The sequence below is a fragment of the Macaca nemestrina genome, chromosome 1 (assembly GCF_043159975.1).
Source record: "Macaca nemestrina isolate mMacNem1 chromosome 1, mMacNem.hap1, whole genome shotgun sequence".
Taxonomy (NCBI): domain Eukaryota; kingdom Metazoa; phylum Chordata; class Mammalia; order Primates; family Cercopithecidae; genus Macaca; species Macaca nemestrina.
Window position 1 is genome coordinate 123,119,109 of NC_092125.1, and position 24,675 is coordinate 123,143,783.

Here is a 24,675-nt window from a genome sequence, read left to right on the forward strand (position 1 = left end):
CACTCCCTTCGCAGCCTGGAAACAGGACTCATTCATCCCAGAGCCTGCAAGGACCTAGCCAGCTCCCTCTGCCCTGGTCAGCAGGGCTCAACGGTCAAGGAGCCTTATCCTCACAGGCCCCCGGGGTCCTTGGACAGAGCCCAACCAGCCATTTTCCTAGGCTGGGCAGGAGCAGGGGCCGGTGACCAGGCCTGGGGTTTGGCCACTTTCTGCCCAATACGACCAGATATGCAGATGAATGTGTTTGGGACAGCAATAATACAGGAGGTCGGCCAGGCGCATTGGCTCAAGCCTGTAATCCCAGCACTTTGGGAGGCCAAGACGGGCGGATCACGAGGTCAGGAGATCGAGACCATCCTGGCTAACACGGTGAAACCCCGTCTCTACTAAAAAATACAAAAAACTAGCCCGGCGAGGTGGCCGGCGCCTGTAGTCCCAGCTACTTGGGAGGCTGAGGCAGGAGAATAGCGTAAACCTGGGAGGCGGAAGTTGCAGTGAGCTGAGATCTGGCCACTGCACTCCAGCCTGGGCGACAGAGCGAGACTCCGTCTCAAAAAAAAAAAAAAAAAAAAAATACAGGAGGTTTTGGTAACAAGACTGAAACTTGGAGAGAACCTTCCTCCCCTGTGTTTTGTGGAAAAAGGTTCTCTGAGCTGGGGTTCATCCAGCAACTGCTGCCCACCCACCCTGATGTTTGCCACCCACACCCCAAAAGCAACTTTCCCACGACTCACATGGCAGCTTGTGCACTTCTTTTATTATTAAATATATAAGCAGCTTCCTATCTTTTAAATAGATATTTAAATGACTTTATATAAAATAATTCACCACTTCCAAGTATAAAAACAAAATCTCACAGTGCGTGAGCCAATGTCCTCTCTCGACTTCTCAGAGAACAGAAGGGGTTCCTGAGCAGGTAGCCTGGGGGGACACCAGAGGCGGCTCTGGGGCTCCTCCTGCTCTGATGCCACCAAGTGCTCACAAAGAGCTTCTGCAGTGGATTGGATTGCTTTTTTGACCTTTAAAATATTATATGTTTAAGGTAGGGGGATGAAGGGGGAATGCCTTTTTTTTTGTTTTTTTTTTTTCTTCCATTTTAAAATATGTGTTTTCTAGCATCAAATATAGAGGCTGTGACTAGAAGGCTAAGCCCCATATGCAAGTTCACTGCCCTTCCCTTAGCTGTCAGCATCAGGACAGGGGAGGTGGGGCCAGCAGACCCTCACTTTCCTGGGCAGGAAGAGAAAGTCACGGGCCCAGTGGCCAGGCAGGGTAGGGTCTCTCAGTGGAGGACCCAGGGCAGCAGGAGAGGAGGCACACAGCAGCACAAAGGAACCCAGGGGCAACTGGCAACCCTGTCGCCTGTTACCTAGGCCTCAGAGCCACCACCACGGACTGGCCACGAAGTGGAGGCCCTCCAAGCATTGGAAGCTGAGGCCTGGCTCTCCTGATTGCTCTTCCACCCTGGCTTGCCTGGTTAGAGGTGATGGTAGACAGGTGGGTGAGAGATGGAGGTTATCACTGCCAACCAAGGTCAGGAGGAAAGAAGGGTGAGAAGTGGATGGGAGCTGGGTGCCATGCAGGTGGGGCTGAGATGCAGCCCAGCCCAAGGCTCCTGACAGGGATAACCTGCTCAGCTCCAGGTTCCTGTCAGCAGCAGGGAAAGGACACTGGGCTGGGGTTTGGGAGTGCAGACCCTCCCCCAACCTCAGGGGCATACCTATATTTCAAAGGCCCATCTTCAGTCAGAGCTCGCCCTGCAGCCTCTCTGTCTGTGCCCTCCCCTCCCTGGCTTTCTCCCACTAGTTCCTTCCCTCTCGGGAATGTCAAAGTGCAAGATGCAGAAACCTGGGCGAACAACACAGCCTAAAGACCGGCTCTGGCTGGCAGCCCAGGAGGTTCTCCCACCCCGCTCCACCCCGGGGAGTCAAAGGCCAGGTCAGGAGAAGGTCAGGGCTGAGGGGCTCCCTCAGTCGACTGGTGAGGCCAGCTCAGTGCAGGAGGCTGGGGAGAGGCTGGAGAGTGGAGGACGGATGGATGCTGGCTCATGGATGGACGGGGGCAGGCTGTTCAGCAGGCTGGTACAGTGTTCACAGTGCAATGGCTTCCTTCATGAGGGGAGCCTCTGCTTGGCCTCCCGGAAAAACTCTGGCAGGTGCTGGAAGGAGGAGAGGCAGAGGCCAGTGCTTGATCCCCCTCTTGGCATCACTGGCAGGTCGGGCCGGTCCTGAGGGCAGGGCTGGCCTCCCCTCTGTGCCTGGCAACCAGCACAGGGCACTTGGGTGAGCCGAGGGTGTAGACCCTTCAGGCTGTCAGTGCAGACCAGCAGGTCCAGAGGCCTCCTCTTCCCGTCTCTCAGGCTGACACCTTTACGGGAAATCAAGCCGACGCCGTCCCGCCCTGTGAACTTCAGGCTCCTCTCTCTGGAGACAGGTCCATGCCTGTCCAGGCTGGGATCCCTTGGCACCAGGCGGGCCCTCTGGGTGCAGGGTTCTTTCACTCCTCAACGTCCACCCTACTTTCCCACAAACCACAGGCTGATGGGTCCCTGGCCTGGGTGCTGGCATGGAGGGGAGGGAGAGGAGGGTGCAGCCCCTGAGGAAAGAGGGTCCTGAGCCGGGCTCGCCGGCCTTCCTCAAGCACATGGGAGCCTCCAGGGCTCACAATAAATAGTGGCAGCATGGGGAGCATCCTCTGGCCTCTCTCAGTCAACAGTCTGCAGGTTGAGACAGAGGGGCCCTAGCCTGGCTGCTCTGGTCCGGTCCTCTGGTGGAGGGCAGACCACATTCCAGGAGGATGGCCGGGGAGGGGTGGTGGTGGACGCCCCATAATGTCTCCTCCCACGGAGAGACTGTCCTGTGCGTCCAGCTGTGGGAGAGAAGGAAAGGCTAGTCAGCAGAGTGGGAGTGCGGGGAGGGTCGTTGAGGACATGGGTTGGGAGGTGTGGCATTCCTGTGGGCTGTTGGTGGTGTTGCAGGCGGGACTTCCTTTCCTCCCTTCCCTAGCCTTTCCAGACACCACAGAGAGAGCAGGCGGCTTTCTCTGGCACCAGCCCAGGCCTCTGGCCAAACTGGCCTCACCTCCTATCTCCTCCTGGGGAATCAGGGCCTCAGTGGAAGATAACAGGGCCCAGGAGAGGTCTGGGCAAGGCTGGGAAGAGGGGTTACTCCTCAAGCCGAGGGCTCTGATGAGGAGCGAAGCGGGCACTTGAATGTCTTTGGACCCCTCCTCAGGCAAGGTCATCTCATTGGTCTTGGCCCAGTGAACAAAAGGTGATTCCTGCTAACACTAGCAAAGAAGAATCTTTCATTTCCACCTCCACAGCATTCATCAGAGGGGCATCACATATGACGTTCAAGACAGTCGGGCAGAGCTAGCTGAAGAGGAAGAACTTGGGCCAGAGAGGAAAAGTCTAGAGGTAGTGCCGGGACAAGGAAATTCCCACACTGCCATTTGGCATGCTGACCCCTAAGCAACCCAGCCCCTCCTGGATGGGCCGAGGGCCTTGCCTCCTGCATCATCCATGGGAGTCAGGGCCTTGCCCTCTCCTGCTCCACCCCCATCCTTGTCCCTTGCCCAGCATCCTCAGGACGCTTTGTTCCCAGAGCAGAAATCCCCTGGACCCCATCCAACAGTTTGACTTTGGACCTTGTGTGGAGCCTCCCTCCCTAACATCCATAGGCCCTACTGGGTAAGGAGGGAAGATGGAACCACAGCCTCTGGCTCCTTGCCCATTCCCATGCTCTAGAGGGAAAGAAGGGGAACCATAAACTGGACATGAGCCATGATGGGTACAGCCAGGCCACAGGCCCAGCTAAGGCCCAGGAGGGGAGAAGGACCCAGTGGGCAAGTTCTAGCCTGCTGCCCCATCTCCTAGCTGCTTAGGGCTGAGGTGCTGGTGTCTGCATTTTCTGTGGCTCTGAGTCCCTATCTCAGTCTCTGCCTCTGTTTCCCTCTCTCACTTCTTCCATCAGAGCAGCAGTCAGTCTAGGGGCTGGCACTCAATCTCTCCAAGGCCACTGGTGCCTCGCCTGGAGACCACCTTAGGGCTGGACCTGCTGGGCCAAGTGGGATCTGGATGTAGCCCCTTGCCCCAGGTTCCCTCTCCAAGTGAAATCTTGAAGGGAGGAAAATGAAAGCTTGGGACGGGCCTGAGAATAAGCAAGTGGGGAAAGGAGGGTGGGCACGTAGAGGGATGGGACAGAGGGCCAAGACCATGGCAAGGGGTTTGGGGGACAGGCGACCAGTGGGAAGGGTGTCGTGGCACTGAGCCACCAGCCACCACCAGTTCTGAGGAGGCCTGGGTCATTTCACAGTCTTGCCAGTGCCCCAGCTGACCCACTCGCCCATCTTAGCCCACCCCACTGACAAGGTAGACCCCAGGATTCTAGATATGTTGTTACTGCTGGCTCTTGTCTAAATAGGTTCCCCTGGTTTTGAGCATTTGCCAAATTCCTTATCTCTCTAGAAAGGGCCCAGACCTGTCACTCCACACATGGGAGAGCCCTGCAGCGCTGGCTTGCACTTGGTAAAGAGTGTGACTGGAAACTTGACTCGGCCACCCCAGCTAGTCAGCCAACCAGCCAATTAGTCAGGAAATCAGCTAGTCAGTTGCTCAATGGGCTCCCCAAGCAACAGCTGGCCAGTTACCAAGATAGTTGGTTGGTTAGTCATTCACCCAGCCAGCTGGTCAGCCAGTCAGTCAGAGTCAGTCAGTTAGCTGGTTAACTGGTCAGCTAGAGGCTGGTCAGTTAGAGACAGCTGGCCAGGGTCAGTCCGTGAGTCAGCCCTGAAGCCAGTCAGTCAATATTTATTTCATGTTTGGCAAATGTGGAGAGGCCCTCTCTGTAGTAGAACCCAGGATGGAAAAAGAAACACAAAAAAAGTGGAAGACAGTTCCTGCCCTCAAGGGGCTTACAATCTTAGGGATGTGGAATGTACACATACATATAAAATAAGATTTAAAAAAATATGAAAACAACATCCAAATAAGTGCAAATTGATATACTATTAGCCAAATACAAAAGAGCAGGAGGGGCATGACTGAAAGAAGCAGTCAGAAGGTTGTAGAGAAGCCAGGAAGGCTTCCTGATGGGCTGGCTGTGGGCTTGGGTGGGAGGGGGAAGACGTGCGCCAGCTGGGGTTGGGGGGGCCAGAGGTGAGGAACAATAGGGTCACAGCTACATCAACAACATGGGCAAGGACAACAACAGGCACTCATCAATGTGCAGGAGCCACAAAAGGGAGGGCTACAGAGATGACAGAATTAGGATTTCAAACAACTTCAATAGGTTCAGGTGATTGGCAGAAACCAACAAGGTGGCTTTAGCAAAGGTGAATATAAACTGCACTTTGGTTAAAAAAGTTAAGTTGTCCAAGTACAGGGTAGAGATGGTCTGGCTTGACAGAGGTTTATGGGAAACGGAACTAGGGGTTTTAATAGACCACAAGCTCAACATATGACAACAGTATGATGCAGTTGTTAAGAAAAAAACTAATGCAATCTTAATCTGCACAAATAGAAGAATACTGTCCATATCAAGGAAGGTAACAGTCCCACTGTACTCTCTCTGAGCTGGTCAGACATCTGGAGTACTGTGTCCAGGGCTGGGCGCCACATTTTCAGAGGGACATTGACAAACGAGTGTGTCCAGGATGGTGAGGGGTCTGAAAACCATATCATATAAGGAACGTTTGAGGGACTTGGCCATTCTTAGCTTAGAGAATTCTCAAAGGGGACATGGATACCTGACTTGAAATATCTGAGGGCTTTCATGAGAACAGGAGGGAGGAGCAGTATGGAGGGGGCAGGGAAGCCAGTTTTGCCTCGCATGAGGAAGACATTTCTCCCAGTCTGACTGGAAGATGGCACGGGCTGTGGCTAGGCAGGGAGCTGGCTTGGAACTGGGAGTGTGTGACAGTCAGCTGGCTGGCTGCCTGTTGGGGACATGGAGAGGGGCAGTCCCTTTGGGGTGTGACCCAGGGCCAAATGACCCCTGAGAGCCCTTCCAAGACTCAGGTTCTATGTCAACATGATCCTAAAAGCAAGGAAGCAGAACTGTCCTCGGCTGGGGAGGAGGGTCAACTGGTGGTGTGGGGGCGATCTGGCAAGCAGCTGCTGTTGGAGGGTCTTGGCAGCCAAGCCAAGAATATAGGGCTTGCAGTGGCTGCCACACAGAGCTACTGAAGATTCTTCAGGTGGGTAAAGACCTTATAAAGGCCACATACGAAGAAGGGGGGTTTAGCTGCTCTGAGGTCAAAGATGGCAGCAACACTAGAAGCCCAGTGCAGAGGTAATAGTCCCTGGCCTCAGCGGCGGTGGATGGAATGGAGGGGCAGGGGGATAGCTGAGGACCTGGAAAGGAGATGGTGGCTGGACCTGGCTGGCAATGTATAGAAAGGGAACTGGAGAGAGGCAAGGGAGTCAGTGTGGGGGTCTCAGGGGAATTGGTGTCACCAACAGGTGAGGGTGACTGGAAAAGGGTATAGCTAAGTTTTAGGAGTGGAGATCAAAATCAGAATCTTACCTTAGAATTCCCTCTACACTGGCAGTTCCACCTGTCTGTCCTCATCCTGAGTCAGGGGGCTGTAGGCAGAGCACAGCACTGGCATTAGACATCAGCAGGAGCAGGGGAGTAAGGGGACCCCGTAAGTTTACCCCTAAGCCCCACACATGCTCTAGGCCCTCTCAGATTGAAAAATCCCACAACCGTCTAACTCTACGGAGAAATGAGGAAAAAGCCCAGATATCTGGGAAAGGAGAGAAGACCGTCTCTACCCCATCCTGTTCCGCAGCTCCATTTCCTCAGAGCAAGCAGGAGAGCCCCACCACCACGAAGAGGGGAAACAGATCCCAAGCCAGGCCCCCAGTGCCTCCCAGAGCCCCACCTCAAGCTCTCACCTGCCTTCTGGCTGCTCCAAGGGAGAATCCGCTCTCTGAGGCTCTTGACGGCTCTGAGGACAGGAAAGAGCATCTCACTGAGGAGCCGGGGGAGGGTGGGGGGACGGTGGCCCCATCCCCAGTAAGGGCTGCCCCAGGTATTTATGAGAGAGTTGCAAGAGTCCTTCCAGCTTCCCAAAAGTGGGGATCAGCCAGAGGCCCAAGGGAGATTTGTGAGGTCTCTGCTGATGGTGTTCCCTCTCCTCTCCTCACGCCCTTGCAGGCTGCTCCCTATCGGTCCTCCTGTCCCAGGCTCTGCAGAACTCCCAGTGTACGCCCGCCCTGACACACTCACACAGCATTGCTCTCCTCCTCCAGCTCCCTGCCTGTCTGGATGTCATCCTGCTGTCAGCCCAAGAATATTCTCTCCCGCTCCCTTCTGCTCCACTCCCTTCCCATTGACCTTATAGCTTGAGCCTTCCCCATTCTCGAAGCAATCCTCAATTTCCACCTCTCATCCTCTGTGCTGAGCCAGCCCCTATCTCTCTGCGTCTGAAGAACTCAGGCCACAACCAAGCTGTCCCCCTCACCTGCACCCCCGCCAGGCTCTGCCCCTGCCCTAAGGGACGCCCTCTTCTTCCTCATGGGGATCTGCTCACCCGCCGCCTCCGCCTGTAGAACAAGAGGCCTCCGACAGCCAGCAAGACCAGGATGACACTGGGCACCAGCAGGTGGAAGACAGACTCCTGGAGCTGCGGGCTGGAGGATCCCTCGCGCTGCCTCTCATGGCCTGTGTCAGTCAAAGGAACGGAGTTAAAACGGGCCAGGGGCCCGGCTGCCCCTTCACTTGCTGGTCCTCCTTCCGGCTCTGCGGGGCTCCTCCGATCTCTGGTGCTCCTCCTGCCCTCCAGCTCCCCAAGGGGCAGCACGCTGCCCGAGGAGTGGCTTCTGGAAAGCTGTGGCTGAGCAGAGAGAGTGGAGGGGTTGCTGAGGCCTTGGGGGCGTGGTGGTGAGGTCCTGGGAGAGCCTGGCTCCGGGGGGTCTCTCAGCAGGGCAGATGGATGGTCTGTCTTCTGGGGGGTGTGATTCCAGTCCTGGCCAGTGGGCCTCATGGGGCCCACCCTGGGCAAAGCGGTACCAGTTACATCTGCCAGCTGTTGGCCCTTTGCTGATGCAGGGAGTGGAGAAGATGCTGAGAGGAAGTTGCTGGGTTTGGCGGGCTCTGTCTGCATGCTGCCCCCTCCTGGCCTGGAGGGGTAAAGCTCTGTCCCTTGGGACACAGGAATCTCACTGGCCTCTCCAGAGGCTTCTTCTGGGGCCCAGTTAGTGCCCATTGCCGAATCAAGAATATCCTCCATCCCGGTGTTGAAGGCCCTGACAGAGGGGCGAGGCTGTGGTGAGCCACCGATGGTGCTGTCCTTGACAACCGGGGTCTCTGGCGGCTCAAAGCTCTGGCAGGTGCTCCTGGGTGGTCGCTGCTTGGCACTGCCTGGATCCACTGTGCGCAGGGGCTGCTCACCAGGCAAGAGGGAGCTGCCCTCAGTTCCCTCAGAGTCATCCCAGGTCAAGCCAGCCATAGGGGCCATGGAGGGGGCGAGGGGTTGATGAGGGGAGACAGAGGCCAGGTCACTGCTAGGGATGGCTTTGGGGTACAGGCAGTTGCAATCAGGCTTGGTCACCACATCTGAAAGAACCATAGAGAGAGGGAGAGAGAAAGATGGGGAGGAGATAGAGTCACTAGCCTCCAGCACAGCTTTCCTAGAGCGGGGCAAGAGGGGAATATGAGTCTGGGGGGCCCTCATCTCCTAGCTCAGCCCTGGAGCTGAGAAGAGGATGGGACTAGAGTGGGTGCTCATGACACAGGGAAGGTGCCATATGCAGGGTCTCATGAGCAGTGACAAAGAACAGGGTTGAGATGTACACACTGGGGGTAGGAGAGAAGGAAGATAAGAGAACAGCCCATGCAGGGGTACCCACTGGCCACAGGCCAAGTTAGGGGTGAGCAGCAGCAGGTCAGGAGGTTGAACAGTTGCCTTCCAGATCAACACAAGACAACTTCAAGCCCCAAAGACACTGGTTTCATGCATAGCCAGGAGCCACACAGCCACAGCCACAGCCCCAGGCAGGAACAAGCTGGGGCTAGAATGCAGCCAAGTCTTGAAGCCTTGGGATTGAAGCAACGAGACCAGACTTGGCCACTGGCAGGTTGCAGGGCCCTAGACCCTGCCTTGGGAAGCAAGGTTGAATGTAGGAGGGCATGTGTGGCACGAGACGCAGAGACGAGGACACGCAGCGTACACATGTATGCAGCTGAGCCAGCCCTGGGAGTTCCAATGATGCTCAGACTTCAAATCCAGCCTTGTCCCTTGAGGGAACGCCCAAGGCATCCTGGGGACTTCGGGAGCCAGGGTATCATGGTGATTCGCAGCAGAGCTCCTGGAGCAAGGGCCCTGACTCCCAGATGGGTGTCAGCTGTCTCCACAGAACCCCCCACATGTTCAGTCAGCTTGCAGAGCCAGTGGGGAAAGCTTCCATACCTACAGGGCTCCCAAGACAGGCTCCCATTTCCACTCTCTAATCTCAAGGCACCAGCATGATCCTTCTTGACGCTGCCACATGCAGACAGAAGTAGGTGTGCATGCACACACATATCAGAAAAGACATGTGCCCAGGACCAGAGGCACGTGAAGCCACATATGTACACGGAACAAGCACATTCATGCATACAGGAACACAAGTAGCAGCCAGGCTGCCTCCCCAGGGGTCCCCCCAGCTTCACATCTCACCTCCCAATCCCCGTTCCATATGCCACCACCCCCACACACTTCCTGGCCCCTGCCATGCTTACCTTGGCTGGAGCATTCAGCAAAGCTGTTGTTGCAGTTCTTGCTGAAAATATTCCAGTCCTTGTCAAGAAGATTCTTTGTTTCATTAAAGACATTCTTGACCTTCTCCAGCAACTGGAGAGGTGTCTCATAGAAAGTTCGGACGCAGGCCTGGAAGGAGATCAGGGCCCCCTTTTGTGAGCATGACCATTGGCCCCATGTCTCCGTCTTGTTTGTCAAATTCCCTTGGCCTTTCTCACATCTGTCTTCTTTTTCCCTTTTGTTTCCTCCCTCCCCTTTCCCCTGGTTTGCAGCAGAATGAGTCCTGAGGTTATGAGATATCTCATTTATTCACCAACCCATTCAACACATGTTTATGTGCCAGGCATATGGTAATTACCTGGGAATCATGCAATGAACAAGAGAGAGGTGGTTCCTGGCTGAGTTGGACACTGAGTCCAGCAGGGACTAAACACATTGTTACAAGTGCAATGAGTCCTATGAAGAAGTACTGGGTCATCCGATAGTGTGCAACAAGGGAAACAAAACAAGTGTTCAGGGAGAATTTCCCCAAGGAATCAACTAAAAGATGAGCAAGAGTTAACCAGGAAAGAGATGGGATTCCAGAGAGCTGTCCAGGCTGCAAGAACAGACTGTGCAAAGGTCCTGAGGCAAGAAAATGCATGAAAGGTCCAAAGACTAAAAGAAGGCTGGCGTGGCTGCAGCACTACCATCTAGGAGGAGCATGGCAAGAGATGCAAAAGGAGAGAGGTTAGCAAGCGCCAGGTCTTGAGGGCCTTGTGGGCCAAGCCCAGAACTTTTAGTTTTGTCCACAGAGCAAAGGGAAAACATCTGAAGGGGTGTTAGGGGTGGGCGGTGGCATGGTAAGAGTTCAGTTTGAGAAAAATCATCGAGCTGCAGTGTGGAGAAGGGAACGAGGCAGCTGCTAGGCCTGTGGGTCCTTTGCTGGCGTTGGTGTGTCTTGGCGGGAAGGCTGAGGAGGTCCCAGCCTGTCTTCTGTGCTGCCCAAGGGGCCCCGGCTTCCTACACCTACTAGAACTCTGAGAAGCTGCATCATCCTGGTCTTCTCCCACCTCTCAAGCTGCTGCTTCTGTCTCCTTACCAAGCTCCCCTTCTCCTCCTGATGTCCAAATGCTGCTATCCCTCAGGGTTCACTCCTGGGCCCACCTCTCCTTTCACAAAGGCCATGCCATGCATGCCCACAGCTTCATCCAGGGCCTAACTGCCACTGAATCACAAATACCAAGTTTTTCCTTAAACTGAGCTTCACAGGGAAGAACCATGGGCTTTTCTAAGCTGTGAAGTCCTTGAAGGCATCGCTGCATCCCCCTGGCCTGTGCATAGTCGGCTCTTAAGAAATGTTTATCAGATAGGCCGGGCGCGGCGGCTCATGCCTCTAATCCCAGCACTTTGGGAGTTTGAGGCAGGCTGATCACGAGGTCAGGAGTTCGAGATCAGCCTGACCAACATGGTGAAACCTTGTCTTTACTAAAAAGAAAAAAATTAGCCGGGCATGGTGGCACGTGCCTGTAATCCCAGCTAAAAAGACAAAAATTAGCCTGGCATGATGGCACGTGCCTGAAATCCCAGCTACTCGGGAGGCTGAGGCAGGAGAATCGCTTGAACCCGGGAAGCAGAGGTTGCAGTGAGCTGAGATGGCTAGAGTTGGGCACACCCCACTATGCCCAACTTTTTTTTTTTTGATGGAGTCTCACTCTGAGTTCCCTCAGGAGCTCCGAATCCCTCCCACTGTCTTCTCTGGAGACTTGATGGGAGCTAGCTCCTCCAGCTTCACCCACCCTCTCTCCTGAAGCCTGCCCCACAGCATTCACACCCATCTATGGGTGAACATCCAAGGGGATCAGAATCATCAGTGGGACAGCTGCTTAAGATGCAGATTCCTGGGGTCACTTTTTTTTTTTAAATGGAGTTTTGATCTTGGCTCACTGCAACCTCTGCCACCCTGGTTCAAGCGATTCTCCTGCCTCAGCCTCCTGAGTAGCTGGGATTACAGGCATACGCCACCAGCCCCTGCTAATTTTTGTATTTTTAGTAGAGATGGGGTTTCACCCTGTTGGGCAGGCTGGTCTTGAACTCCTGACCTCAGGTGATCCACCTGCCTCGGCCTCCCAAAGTGCCAGGATTAGAGGCATGAGCCACCATGCCCGGCCCTGGAGCCACTCTTAAACCCAGTATATCAGACTGTCTAGGGGTGTGTCTGGGAATATGCATTTTCAACATATTCCCAAGTGATTCTTAGGAATCTTAATGTTAGAAAATCACAGATTTAGTACCTGTCTTATTAAAAATGTTTTCCTGGCCAGGCACAGTAACTCACATTTGTAATCCCAGCACTCTGGGAGGCCAAGGCAGACAGATCGCTTGAGCCTGGGAGTTTGAGACCAGCCTGGGCAACATGGTGAAACCCTGTCTCTACAAAAAATAGCTGGGCATAGTGGGGTGTGCCTGTTGTCCCAGCTACTCAGGAGACTGAAGTCAGAGGATCAATTGAGCCTGGGAGGTTGGGGCTGCAGTGAGCCGTGATTGCACCGCTGAACTTCAGCCTGGGTGACAGAGTAAGACCCTGTCTCAAAACAACAATGACAACAAAAACAGAACAAAAAGTCCTCCCTCAATCACACACTCCCTCCAGCTATATCTCTTTTCCTGCCCCCATTCGGATCCAAGTTCTTCCACAGTGGTGTCGCTACTTCCTTTCTATTCACCCTGATCCGGCACCTGTGACACGTTGCCAAATCCAATGGATAATTTTAGCCCTCCCCTTGCTTGATTTCTCAACCCTCTTTTATGAAATTCCATCCCTTTTTCCATCTTGGAACCTAGTGCCTTGACTCTGCACTCTCCCTCTTTTCCTCCCACCTTCAGGCTGCCCCTTGCCAGGTCCGCTGTCCTCTGCTTGCCCTCCAAATGCTGGGTTCCTGGGCCTGCTTCTCTTCTCACAGTGTCTGTGCTGTCCAGTCCCATGGCTTCACAGATAAGCCGAACCCCCATGCCTCACAGATCTGTGCATTGCCAGTCACACTGAAGACCCGCACACCCAGCTGCCTGCTCAATGTCTCCACTCACCATTTCATGAGCACCTCACGTCTGCTGTGCCCCAGACTGAACTGTCTTCCCTCAAACCTGCTCTGCCCATGGATCATCCCCATTTCAGCATCATTGGAATATCCAGGTGCTCAAGACAAAAACCATCCTTGGCTTTTCCTTTCCCTCAGCTTCTCACATCCACTGCACATACCAAGTCTTGTTGATTCTGGCCCCCAAGCCCATGGGAAAATGTCCAGTCCACTTGCCTCCACCTTCACTGTACCACCTGGTCCAAGCGTCTAGCCTGGACTCGCACCTTCTGCTGGTCTCCCAGCCTCCATTCCTGCCCCGTGGTTTATCCTCCACACAGCAACCAGGTCAGTCTTATAACCTGAGAGTAAGCCACATCCTGTTCATGACAGCTTCCCTCACCCTTAAGACAAAATCCCACATCTCTAAAATCACACATGATCTGGCTTCTGCCTTCTCTCCTCTCCCTCCTGCACTTCCCATGCTCTGGCCATGCTTATAACCCTTTGGGTCCCTGAATGTGCACTTTCCTGTTTGTTTACCTTAGGGCTTTGTGCATAGCTTTTCCTGTTCCAGAATGTTCTTCTAGCCTTACCACTTTCAACTCTTACTCATCTTTGGAGCTCAAATCAATATTTGCTTACTCAGAAGCTTTCCTTGTCTCTGCCTCCCCAACTCCATGGAAGTCTGAGTTCCCTGTTGCTCTCCCTGAGCCCTTCACGGTTCTTGTTCCCAGCTCACTCCTCCACCTCCTTCGGGTCGTCTCATCCCTGGTTTACTCTTCTCCAATGCTGTTATTGCCATGCTACATACTGTATATTTTACATACATATTTTGTTAACTGTCTCACCACCACTACCACCATCCCCAAATGTAAGTTCCAGGAATGTGGGGATTTTTGTCTGTTTTGATCACAGCTGTTTCCTGGTGTCTAGAACAGTATCTGGTACACAAGAGACACACAAAAACTGCTTGCTGTTGGAATGAACAGTCTTTATAGTTTGTAATTCTATTGACTGGTGTCATGGTTTGTTTAACAGCTGCCAAGCTCACTTGACTATAAGCTGCATGGGGTGGGACCATGTATTTGTTGCTCATGATGACATCGTCAGGGCCCAGCATGATCCCTCGTGCCTCCTGCCTGGTAAAGGTTGGTGGGATGACAAATGAATGAGAGTGAGTAAGCAACGGCATGAGGCGAGGTGAGCAAACGTCCTCTGTGACTGTGGACCAAGCGGCGCCTCTGTAGCCGCCCTCTGCCCTCACTCAGTGCTCCTGGCCTCAGGGCTTCCTACCTTGTCATGCTCTTCATAATCCTTGGTGAAGCAGCTCTTCAGCCTCAAAGAGAGTTCCTGCAGCTGCACAATGGCGATGGCATTGGGGGTGTTGTCTCTGAAGCGCATGGTGTCCTCCATTATGTCTTGTACCAGGAGAAATGCCTTCTTAAGGTAGCACACCGGATCTTTCTGAAAAAACAGGAACCTGGGGCTTATAGCCTGGCCATTGTGGCCTGGGAACCCCCAACCCCAGGCAGATGGAGGGTTGCAGCTTGCTCTCCCCCTTCCCCCAGGGGAGGGACCACACCATGCCAGCAACGAGGAGAAAGCTGCCCTCAGCTTGCCTGTCTTTCTCTCTCTTTGGGATCTAGCACTATTGGAGACTGGGTTAGAGTGAAGGAAATGTGGATTCTGATTAGAGAGTTCTCTGGGTTTCTGGAATATGAGGTTTTAATCAGGATGGATGTACATAGGGAAGGTGGGCTCCAGGGAACCTCCCCCTGCCTTTCTTTCTGTCTTCCTCTTGGCTTCCTTTCACAAAAGTCTTTTACCATATGGCCCCTTCAAATCCTCCAGGATATAGGGGGGGTGAAGACTATCTCATGGTACAAAGGATAACCTCTGTGTTTTGTCTCCCTAAAGAGATGGTAGTTGCCTTGAAGACCCACTCTGCTTTAGCTCCCTACCCCCAGCATCTAGTCCAGTAGGTTCCTAGCAAATGCTAGTTCAGGCATGAATGCTAGAGCAAGCGAGTGAGTGAGGCTATAAAATACTGAGGCTATTCTTTGGACCATGAGGTGGTCTCCAGTACTAACAGAGGTGCTTATGGGTCTGGTGTGTGGAAGCTCAGAGACAGGGGCAACTTCTGGATACCATGGCAGTTTTGCATGAGGCATAAAGATGAACAGATGTGGAATAGTGACTGGGGGAGCAGGTGGAAAGGCATGACAGTCATTGGGAAGAGCTTGTGCAAAGATGGGAGGCAGGAAGGAGCAGGGAATGGGGAGGCGGTGTACAGGTTTATGTGGTGGAGAATGGCTAGACCTGGTGTAACCCAGGCTAGACAACCTTGGCTTTCTTCGGGAGTGATGGGGCCCCTGATGGTTTTGGGAGAGTGAGGTAAAGGCAGCAGGTTGGCGTTTCAGAAAATTCCCCCTAGTGGTAAGATGAAGAGTGAACTAAAAGCAGGGAGACCAGTTAGGAGGCTCCTGAAATTGTCCAAGCAACTGATTGAGGGGTGAAGGTAGGGATGGAGGAGACAGAACCCAGAGATGCTGAGAGGCAGAACCAGCAGCACTTGGTGGCTTGCTGGGTGTGGGGCAAGTCCAGGAAGGGCTGGACTGCCTCCCTGCCTGCTGGTTGGCCTAGTGAAGAGAAGTGACATCCTTAAGCGAAGCATGTGACCTGGAAGAAGTATTGATTTGCCTCAAGCCCTACAACCAACCTTCCTGGATTCAAATCAGGCCTCTACCACCTACTAGCTATGCTCCTTTCACCTCTCTGTGGATAATAAACAGTATTTGTGTACCACATAGTGGTACTGTCAGAACTAAATTAGCAAAGTGCTTGGTACCTAGTGAGCGTTTGTTATGTATCAAGCCAGGAGAAGGGAATGGCAGGGGACTTGAGCCCTGGATACTGGCACCCCAGAGTTGAGCACCCGTGGATCCTCACACTCTCAACCTTTCCAGCTGTAGGCATTCTGCTGCCTTCATGCTCCCACACACACCCCACCCTGGGAGTTGCATGCAGACTGGTACATGGATTTTGTAAACAGCTATCACTCACCAACTGTTCCTGGTCTACAAACTCAAAGGTAATTTGGCACGAGGTCTCCATCTGACTGTCAATCTGTAAGAGAGAGCAGGCCAATGATTGCAGGGCAACCTACAGCTCAACTCAGCCTTCTTCAGAACGGGGACCTTAACTTCTGAATACATTGGGGTTTGAACTTCATCCCTGCCAACCACATGTGGAAAGACAGTCAAGTCTAGGAGAAGATCAGTGCCTTCCATATGCCCAGGGGAAGGCTGTAGAAGAACAAGTCTTTTCCTTCCATCTGCCACCCCAGGAAATCTGACAAATGCCCATTTGTTTTAAGAAAGAAATGTCTGTAGGAGAATATAGGATATAATCTTCCCTGGGAGGTAGTGAGCACCCTGTCATGGCAGGAATTCAAGCAGAGGCTGGACAAGCTCTGGGGACTGAACATCTGTAGGCGTTGGAGCTGGATGCCCTTAAAGCCCTCTTTAGCCCCAGAGCAGCAGTTCTGGGTTTTAAGCCTCAGAGAATGCTGGGGCTCTTGGTCTACCTTGGATTGCTACAGCAACTACATGCAGGAGAAGTAGTGCTAGGGCAAGAGAGGTGGAAGGCACAGCCCACAGGCCCCAAGCTCAGGGCCCTGGAGCTGGCCTTAGCCAGTGAGGCCCCACCCTGCCTAGCTGGCCAGAGGGATGGTAAATTCCCAGTGAGCAGGACGGCAGCCATGACAGCAACCTGATTCTGCCTGGCTGGACCACGTATGGGCCTGATTAGAATGAGATACGGGCTCCTTCATGGCCTAGACGAGCAGGCCTTCCCAGCCTCAGGGTATGGGCAAGAGCCAGGGAAGTGAGGGTGGGAGGCTGGGAGTTAAGTGAGCACTTCCCCTCCAAATCTGGGTGGGGCTCTGATGCCAGACTGGCGCCACACATGAGAGTCCAGGAGCTAGACGCAACATCTGGACACAGCAGGCTGCCTGGGCTAGCTTCCCAGAGGAGGCATCCCACTGAGGGACAGCAGACCTCAGCAGCCTTTTCAGAATCAGTGGTTGATATTCCTGGGCAATCACTAACCCAGGCAAGCCCACCCCATCCACTGCCTGCAGGGGAGTCAGAGAGGGCTTCAGAGCTGGGGAGACCAGAGGTCCTAACTTTGGGAAGGCTAGTGAAGGATATCACTGGTGGAGCTAGTGGGAACCACAAGCAATGTCCTGCACTGCCCTATTTTCCTGCCTGCAACTGCTCTCTTTGACCTGCTCCCTGGCTCCTGCCTCCATTTCCCCAGTAGAGAGAAGGTAGAATACAGCACGGCCACGCACTCACCAGCCGCTGCAGAGACTGCAGGTGTCCACTCCCAATCATGTGGCTACAATACTCCGACACCTCCTCGGTGATACTCCTGCTCGCCAGGAGACAGACCAACAACAGCAGGGAGCCCAGCCATGTCTGTGACAGAGAGGGTGTCATTTCTCCCCAGCCCTCACTCTCCCCAGTTATCCCCATGCCCTGCTCACAGCAGAAAAACAAAGGCCTCAAACCTACAATGCTACAGGCTCTGCCCCTTACCTCAGGATACAGCATCCCTCAAACCCAGCTTTCCCAGGATTTCTAGCAGCCACAGCACAACCTTGTTCTACCATGAAAACAACCCAAATGTCACCTACAAGAAGCCTTCCCAGATTAAGCCAAACCTAACTACACATTGAACTAATAGTGACACAGATGGTGTGCCTACCAGTCTAAATTTTAATGACACAGGAAACTCGAGGGCAGGACTTGCATCTACCCATTTTTTCTGTCTCTGTAACATCAACACTGAGCCAAGCACTTTTTGAACTGCCCTCAAGTTCACGTTCACGCACCGGCTTTCAGATGGCAAGCCAGAGACACCTCCCCTGGGCCCAGCACTTCCTCCCACCTGGTTCAATGCAGATCTGGCTCTGCCACTGGAAAGACTGTGGGATCAAACTCAGTTTCACTGGAACTCATCCCTTGCCAGAGACCTCTTGGAGCCCTGGGTATGTGTTTCAAAAGGAGCCCAACTGATTAATCAGAGGCACCAGTGCCAGTAACGGGCCATCTCTTGCCTGCCACCTGCCTATTTGAGCACCATCAGGCTTTGCCTCCAGCCAGCCACCTCTTATCATGGCAGAGAAGTTTTTTCTGAGACCCCTCTTCTCTCCCAGCACCCACCTGGCCCAGTAGCTGCTCAGCACCAGAGTGATGGGACTGGCTCCTGATGCCCTGTCTTTCCTCTTCCTCTCTTCCTTCTCTTCACTGAGGTCTCCTCATCCCTACACTTGGCCCTAGGTCTCTCCTTCTTCAGCCAAAAGCAGAGGGACTCTTGGGCTTTCTTTCTCCAGCTTGAGGTCACCTCCTGAGAGCTCCTAAGCCTCCTGGCAGCTGATGCCCCCAGATTCAGGGAAATGCTGGCAGGGTAGGGTGAGGGTTGACACTATCCTGGACTCTGGGTTTTGCCTCAGTAATCCAGATGTTGAGACAAATACTGCAAATAAGTTGCTCACTGGAAAAACACAAGGAGGCTATGAAACAGCCCACAACAATGTGCTAATCTACATATCACCAAAAGCCCAAATGCTTGCCAGCTCTTATGGGGAGGAGAAGGCAGCTCTGGCTGGGTGACCAGGGAGACTGCAGAGAGGAGGGACCTCAGTGAGCCCTTGAAAGATGGGGAGAAGCTGATGGCAGGAGAGGGGTGGGAGGCATGGAAGGAAGAGGCAGAGGACAGTTTAATACCACTCAGCACAGGGACGGTGAGGGTCCTGGCCGATCTGAGGGAGGGAAAGTGTGGAAGAGGCTGCCTTGGAAGCACATGTGTGGCCGATGAGGAAGGTGCCCACGAGGGAGGGCACACACTCAGCGCACGTGACGACAGTCATGGGGGCTGGGGGGACTTCAAGCTCTGTTGGGGAGGTTGCCCTGGGTGGGAACAATGGCCCAGGTTCTCAGGAACCTTAGGTTCAAGAATGATTGGAGGAAACTGGGCCACTAGACGGTGTATCTACCCCAGGCTGGCTGCCACTCAAGGTCTGGAGTGAATGGTGCGTATGAAAGGGACCGCTCAGGATGACAACCTCCCTGGAGGAGAGCAAGGTGGGAGCAATGCTTAACCCCAAGGGCTGTCTGGCTTTGGTGATATTTCAGGCATCAGTGTGGGGAGAGTGCAGCCACCACATGAGAGGCTGACTTCGAAGGTGGCCAAAGGGGATACCCCTGGACCTGGGGCCTCCATTCTGCCTCAGGAGGATCTGGACAGACAGTGGGGGGTTAACACTCTGGCTTGCATCTGGCTGGGCAGGCTCTCCTCTGACTGCCTCTTCCTCCCACTCCCAGCCCTGGCTTCTGCCTGGGGAGCAGCCCTCAGAAGGAATCTCTGCTGCAGGCTCAGAGATGCCAGGACACCTCTGTCCAGCTGTCCAGCCTCCTCTGCCACCTATCCTATTCCATTTCATCTTCCCCCTCAACAAGGCCTCTGGAGAGACCTGGCAGAACTGGGCCCTTGGATTTCCCCTGTCTAAACACAGCCCCCTTGTCTTCCTCTTCTTTCCTCATGGTCTCCCCTTCAGCCCTGAAGCTTTGCTTTCCTGCCTATGGCTAGCCCTTCTCCCTTCCCCTCTCAACCCTATCTCCTCTCTCTCAGTGGGGCACTTTCTTTCTGTGGACCCACTCTTCCCTTTCTCTCTCACCTCACCTGCAACCCTCTCTCCTCTACCCCTAAATAATTTTCTGCTCTTTCCCCCCCAGGTTTCCCCTCTCATTTTCTTCTAGGACTCCTCAGAAGCAAACCCATTATGAGCCCACTGACTGGTCATGAACAGTGCCGCGCTCACTTTCTACGGCTGCATCTGCTACTGCCATAGTTAGGGAAGGGCATCCCCTGCACAGTCAGGAGCAGACCCTGCCCCTGGACACAGCTCTGCAACACCAAACCCTCTTTCCATTTTCCTCAAGCACTGCAAACCACCATAAACCACCACAAAGCCCAGAATCTCCCCAACCGATGAAACCAGAATTTGCAAGAAAAAGAGATTCTGAGCTAGCCCCAAGCAGCCCCAGCGAGGGGCTGTTGCCGTCCCCCCACCCCACGTCCCCTGCCCCCGCCCCCCCCAAACAGCCACCCAAGTCCTCCGCAGCTCCTGCCTGTGGGCTGGAACAAGCAGTGGCTTGCCCCTCTCCGTCCCTCTGCCAGCAAGGCCCTGGCGTTCTATAATCTGGTTGACCCCCTGAACTTTCCCTGCCCAGAAGCGCCCATTCCCCTGCAGGGCCTTGGAAGCACGTGTGTGGCCGATGAGGAAGGTGCCCACGGGGGAGGGCACACAGCGCACAGCCACTCTGCCCGTGCCTTGGTGGTGGCGGGTACGGAGAGAGGCAGGGCACCCTGGCTGAGCGGGGGCTCGTGCCTGCAGGTGGCTCAGTGTTCCCCTCCGTGCAATGGGGTGAGCAGCCCTCCGTTTCCCAGGGAAGCCTGGCAGTCGGGGTGCAGCTGCAGGGCCGCCACCGGCCTCCGCCCTGGCGCCAGGGGCCCAGTCGGTGCGCAAAGGCGGTTGGTCCGCGGCGGGAACGCCAGCCCAGTGCAGCCTGCGCGCCCAGGCTGTCGGCTCCGACTGGCAGCTCCCGGCCGCCCGGCCGCCTGGCCGCCGAGCCCCCGTCCCAGCCTGTCCCGGGCCCCGCGCCGCGGCTGCCGCTTACCGTGGGAGGGCAGCGCCCGGCGGCGCCCGGCGCGGTCATACGGGCAGCTGGGTCCCGGCCGGGCGCGTCGGCCGCCCTCGCTTACTCGCTCGCTCGCTGGCCGCTGCGGAGTGGGCGCCCCGGCCGAGGGCCGCGCCGCTGTCCCGGGATGCGGAGAGCGGCTCTGGCGCCGAGAGGACCCAGACAAACTTTCACTTTCCCCGGGCCGAGCCTCACTGGCCAGCCCTCGGCACAGCCTTTTAAGAGAGGCTGTGGGGGCATGTGGTTTATGGGAAATCACCCTGGCCAGGCGCCAGACACACACATACACACACACACACACACACACACACGCGCGCACTGACACAGACACACACACTCCAGAGGCCCACTCAGCCGCCTCCCCCGCCTCCCCCTCCCCCACCCGCCGGCCGGCCGGCCCCGCTCGCGCGTCTTCCCAGTCACCCTCTGTCTTCTGCGCTGCACTTCCAAGCCTTCAGCAAAGGAGCGCGGGCTCCACCGCGTCCCCACCCCGCCTTCCCCGCGCCCTCTGCGGACCGACCCTTTCCTTCCGCGCTCTCCAGACTGATCCGGTGCTAGCGCTCTTTCTATGATCTTCCCAAGGGACTTTCCCTCCAGGCCTGAAAATCCCCAAATCTTAGCAGAAAACGGACCGAGAGCAGGGACAAGCACTGGGAAGGGAGGAAAATCCTTTGAAGACGCCCCCACCCCATTCTCGGAGTGCCGAAAGGAGTCCAGTGTTACTTGCTCCCTCGTGGAGCCTGAGTCAGCAGGTTTGCCGGCAGCCCCCTTCTTCCTCTGCAGTCCCCAAGCAGCCCGCCCAGCCTCAAGTCCCATTATGGGAGGGATGCCAGCTACCTGACCAGGAAGGGAGCAGCTGTGTCCTACGACAGCAAGCTGGGGGGCTGTTCCCTGGGTGCCAGCAGACACTTCAGGGCACCTGACCCTTAGATGATGAAAATGCTGGCTGGTACCCATGCTCTCTCCTGGAGGCAAAATCCAGCTCAGATTGGAAAGGTCCTGCACCTGGACCCTAGATTTCCCTGGATGTTTTCGGAAATTGCACTTACTGAGGTGATTAATCACGTTTTGTTTCTATATGAGAATGAATCTAAGTGAGGACTAGTAGGATGAGCCTGAGCCTAAACCTATTAATTATAATGCCAACTTCAGGGGCTTTTTCTTTCTTCAATTCATTATGATTCAATTCCTCTGTGAGGCTGCCCATTTCCACCCCCTGGGAAATAAAGGATATGTGGCCTGCTCTTGAAGAGGAGTCTCTTGTCAGTTGCACTACATATCCCTCACTCCAGTCCTAGGCAATAATTTTACACCTGAATGCCTTTGCTCAGACTGGTCCCTCTGCTTGGAATGCTCCTTTCTCCACATGGCTGAAGACAAACTCCTCATTTCAGGCTGAAATCGCATCTCATCCTCCACCAGCAAAGCCTTCTGTGACTCTCCCAGCAGAGCAAAGGGTCCTTTTCTTGTGTTCCCACTGGACTTGGCTCATTCCTCAGTGCTGGCTCCGATAAGTCGTTTGCCATCCATTCATTCTCCACAGTACTTTTTGAAGTGTGTAAGGTGGTACCGATGGTTACATTCTGTCCCCACCCTAGACCGAGACTTCCTCCAGGTGGCACCCATGCTCAGTCACCTCTGGATCAATGGTACCTAGCACATAATGGGTACCCAGTTAATGATGGTTGAGTTGAATTAGGCCATTAGAGAATACTTTGTTCTTTTGACAAATATGTGTTACCAGATGCTAGGCACTGTGCTGGGCCCTGGGGATACACCAATGACATGGTCACTGTACAATAATGATTTAAGATAACATGTTGACACTACAGTTCTTAAGACTGATAAAAGATTAGAGGAAGTAACCTGAGAAAGATAAACCAACAGACTTGTTGAGAATGGGGTCCAGTTTTACTTGCTCCCTCCTTCACCAACCCAGCCCTGGCCCAGGTTCACTGAGGCTGGCATTTGGACTTTGCTCAGCTTCTGGAGGAGCGTAATCATTCTCCACGTTGGTGCAAGGCTTGAGGTCCTCATTCCCCAAACTGAAGTTCTTTACATACCCTAGTTTGAACCTGACTCCACTACTTACAAGTGATTTGACCTTGGTAGCTCTGCCAAGTTATTTGCTGTGTGACATTGGACAAACTTCTCTCAGTTCCCTTGTCTATAAAACGGAGATGTTAATTTCTCTCTCTGAACTAAGGCGTTATGAGTATTGAATGAGATAAGGCCTGTGAAGTATTTAGCACAGGGCCTGAAGACAGTAAGTGCTATTGTTACTATTATCTGTTCACTCACATGGGTTCTAAAGCAATGACACCTCAATGGTGCAGTGGACTTGGGAGTCCCAAGGTCAGATTTTAGTCCCAGCTCTGCCATTCATTTGCTGTGTAACTTTGGACAAACTCCTTAGCTGTTTGAGCCTCTCTTTCCTCATTTGTACAGTGGCAATTTTAAGACTTTCCCCAAGGAGTGGTCATGAGGTCAAATGGGTCATATGGGAGTCCCTAGGGCAATGCACAACACACAGTAGGGGTTCAGTGATGAAAGCTCTTTGGACATGTGGGCTGTGGGGCTCTGGGAGGCTCTGCCTTCACGGAGTTGCAGAGGGATGAGCAAGGTCCTTGATAACCATGACTCCGCAGTGGGACTTGCAGCTGTCTCTTCTCTGTTACCTTAAAAGAAGGGATTGTGGATCTGCTTGATGTGGACATGTTTTGTCACCAGACACAGGGAAATTGAGGCTGGAAAAGCTGATGGCTAGCCTCAAGTGACTCACCTGAGTCTCCTCCGCTTGCTCCTGCCCTGGAACTGATGTTCTTCCCTCCACCCTCTGCAAGCCCCCCAGCCCCAGTGCGTCTGCCTGGCTGGCTGGGAGACTTGTGGCTGGCAGGTCTTGCCTGCATCTTAGGGCCAAGTCAGCAGGATGGTGTCTGTCTGCACATGGTGTCTTAGTTCTTCACATCCATGCAAGCTGTTTGTACCCATCCATGGGCAAGGAGTGCTGGTACCACAGAAAGAGATTTTTCACCCCATGTTGCCTCGGATGAAAAATGGAGGCCCAGACAGGATAAGCCTCCTCCTCCAGAGTCACACATGAATGATGAGTTGAGGGCGGGGACCTCCAGAGTGAGTCCTGGAGTAAGAGGACTCAGCTCTGCATGCTTACCTTGGTCAGCTTAGCTGCTGGCCTCCCTGCTGACTACCAGTGAAGTCATGTCCCAGGCCAGGTTCTGGGACAGGTATAGGGGAATTGGAAGCATCCGAGATTTGGGGTTGTGACTATTTCCTAATGTAGCATCATCAAGGAAGCAGTGCTCAGCTGACCCCAGAAGAGAGTAGAAGGGAGCATGGGAGAGATGCTATTTGTCAGAGGAGCGAACCACTGGAGGGAGGTGAGAGATTGAACAGAGGGAAATGGAGATGGATGGCAGGAAGTGGGAGGAAACCCTCATTTGCTGGTTGTCCAAATGTCATTTCCTTGAAACTATTTGACAGCCAATTTCCTCTTGAGATCTCTTCTAGGGAATGGCCTTCTATCACAAAGAGCTTTCTTTCTTCCTTTCTCTTTCTCTTTTCTTTCTTTCTCCCTTTATTCATGCATCCCTCCATTCCTCCTCCCTTTCTTCTTTTTTCTTTCCTACTTTTCTTTTGTTCGTTCTCCCTTTCATTCTTCATTTCTTTCTCTTTCTCTTTTCTTTCTTTTTTCTATTCCTTCTCTCTTCCTTTCTTTCTCCCTTCCTTTTCTCCTTCCTTCCCAGCTTTCTTTCTTCCACCTAAGTGGCTCTGTGGCTCTTTAGAAAGTCAACTGGGGGTGGACAGCAGCTACCTTGGAAGCTGGGGCTGCAAAGAAAATGCTACTTTCTTGTCCCAGTGCTACAGAAAGGGCCAGAATGTAGGACTCCTGGCTGACCAGATTTGGGAGCAGGACGTCAGAGCCAGAGCGTCCCATCTCCCAGCCATGCACCTATGTCCTTTGTACTGCAGCCCGCCCTTTCAGTCATGTCTTCTCCCACTTTCAAGATGAGGGGCAGCATAAAGGTTGGTAAAGCAGCCACCAGGGAAGGATCTTGGACAGAATGTCCTTGTCAATTAAATGG

At 53.9% G+C, this 24,675-nt stretch overlaps 1 protein-coding gene across 3 annotated transcripts; it reads right to left on the minus strand.

Moving 5' to 3' along the window:
* Positions 1 to 735: 735 nt before the first annotated feature.
* Positions 736 to 20,876, minus strand: LOC105479257 (colony stimulating factor 1). 3 transcript variants are annotated; one of them, XM_011737183.3, is made up of 9 exons: positions 20,552 to 20,876; positions 17,165 to 17,287; positions 15,870 to 15,932; positions 14,100 to 14,270; positions 9,729 to 9,876; positions 7,540 to 8,564; positions 6,902 to 6,954; positions 6,528 to 6,586; positions 736 to 2,868 (listed from the first exon to the last, which is right to left on the minus strand). In XM_011737183.3, the coding sequence occupies exons 1-8, from the start codon at positions 20,588 to 20,590 to the stop codon at positions 6,541 to 6,543; spliced, it is 1,668 nt and encodes a 555-aa protein (XP_011735485.2). In that variant the 5' UTR covers positions 20,591 to 20,876; the 3' UTR covers positions 736 to 2,868; positions 6,528 to 6,540. The 3 variants fall into 3 exon arrangements, with proteins under 3 accessions (XP_011735485.2, XP_011735487.1, XP_011735486.2); XM_011737185.2 differs by having other exon boundaries at positions 7,540 to 7,670; positions 20,552 to 20,873; XM_011737184.3 differs by lacking the exon at positions 736 to 2,868 and adding an exon at positions 4,990 to 5,667.
* Positions 20,877 to 24,675: the final 3,799 nt, after the last annotated feature.